General features: G+C 58.5%; 1 protein-coding gene across 1 annotated transcript; it reads right to left on the bottom strand.

Annotated features, from left to right (window-relative positions):
- Positions 1-292: 292 nt before the first annotated feature.
- Positions 293-889, bottom strand: DQ04_21551000 (hypothetical protein; the record flags this gene model as incomplete). Its single annotated transcript, XM_009318018.1, has 1 exon — positions 293-889. One exon carries the CDS (start codon positions 887-889, stop codon positions 293-295), a length of 597 nt encoding a protein of 198 aa, XP_009316293.1.
- Positions 890-924: the final 35 nt, after the last annotated feature.

Raw genomic sequence — 924 nt, 5'->3', positions numbered from 1 at the left:
AAGAAGGCTCTCTCAAGTGGGCAGCGCACAATCATGCGCCAAGCAAAGCCCATTACAACAATGAGAGAGGGGCGCCGTCCTCGTTGGATACAGAGCACAGGGAGTATCCTCCAAGGGGGATTAGGTGGCGCGTGGAAAAAAAACAAGAAAGAAAAAAAAAGGGCTGCAGCAACCAAGGGGGTTGGCCTGCAGGGGTGCACACACACACAGCGGAGAGAGCAGCACCACACAGATCATCTCCCAACAGCAACAGAAGCCCAACACAGAACGAGGTGCAGTAAAGGATGCCTCGTCAACGTGGGCGAATATGAGGGATGTGCCACGCAGCGCCAACAAGCTCCAACATTTCCACAGCTTCGGCCACGGCGTCGCCGGCATCACTTGATGCTGCGCCTGCCTCCTCAGCCGCGGTTGTAGCAGCATCCACAACAAGATTTGCGTCCTCAGCCGCCTTCTGAGCTGCCGATACTGCCTCGGCCACTTGCGGCACGGTCGTGCCGGTAGCGCCCGCATGGAGCTCCCCTTCCAGAACTTTGATCAGGTGATCCATCGCGGCTTTGGCGCTGTCCCCTGCCCGCAATGCGTTTTTGCTTGCCGTTGTGAAGCCAATCGATGCTTGCTTAGCTTCCGTCGAAACCAGTCCAAATATCGCCGCTGCCGTCTGTGCCTTTGGCATTGCCTGACTTGTGCCCTTCGCGGCCTTCTCAAACACCCGCTCCATCTCAGTAGCCGAATCACCCGACGCCTCGTCCGCGAGGGCCGTCGCACTCCTTGCAGCCTCCAGGGCCTCCTGGGCCATAATATTTGCGCTCCTAGCCGCCTTCTCCGCTCCTGTCGCCTTCAGTGCTGCTCTCAAGAGCGCCTCCTTTGCCGTGTTGGACAGCTCCATCGTCTCCCTGGCTTTGTCTGCAGCTGCAGTGGCTT

This window comes from Trypanosoma grayi, assembly GCF_000691245.1.
Source record: "Trypanosoma grayi strain ANR4 Tgr_2155_V1, whole genome shotgun sequence".
Classification (NCBI taxonomy): Eukaryota; Euglenozoa; class Kinetoplastea; order Trypanosomatida; family Trypanosomatidae; genus Trypanosoma; species Trypanosoma grayi.
Note: the sequence above shows the minus strand (reverse complement) of the source record. Positions and strands in the feature narration are given on the sequence as shown.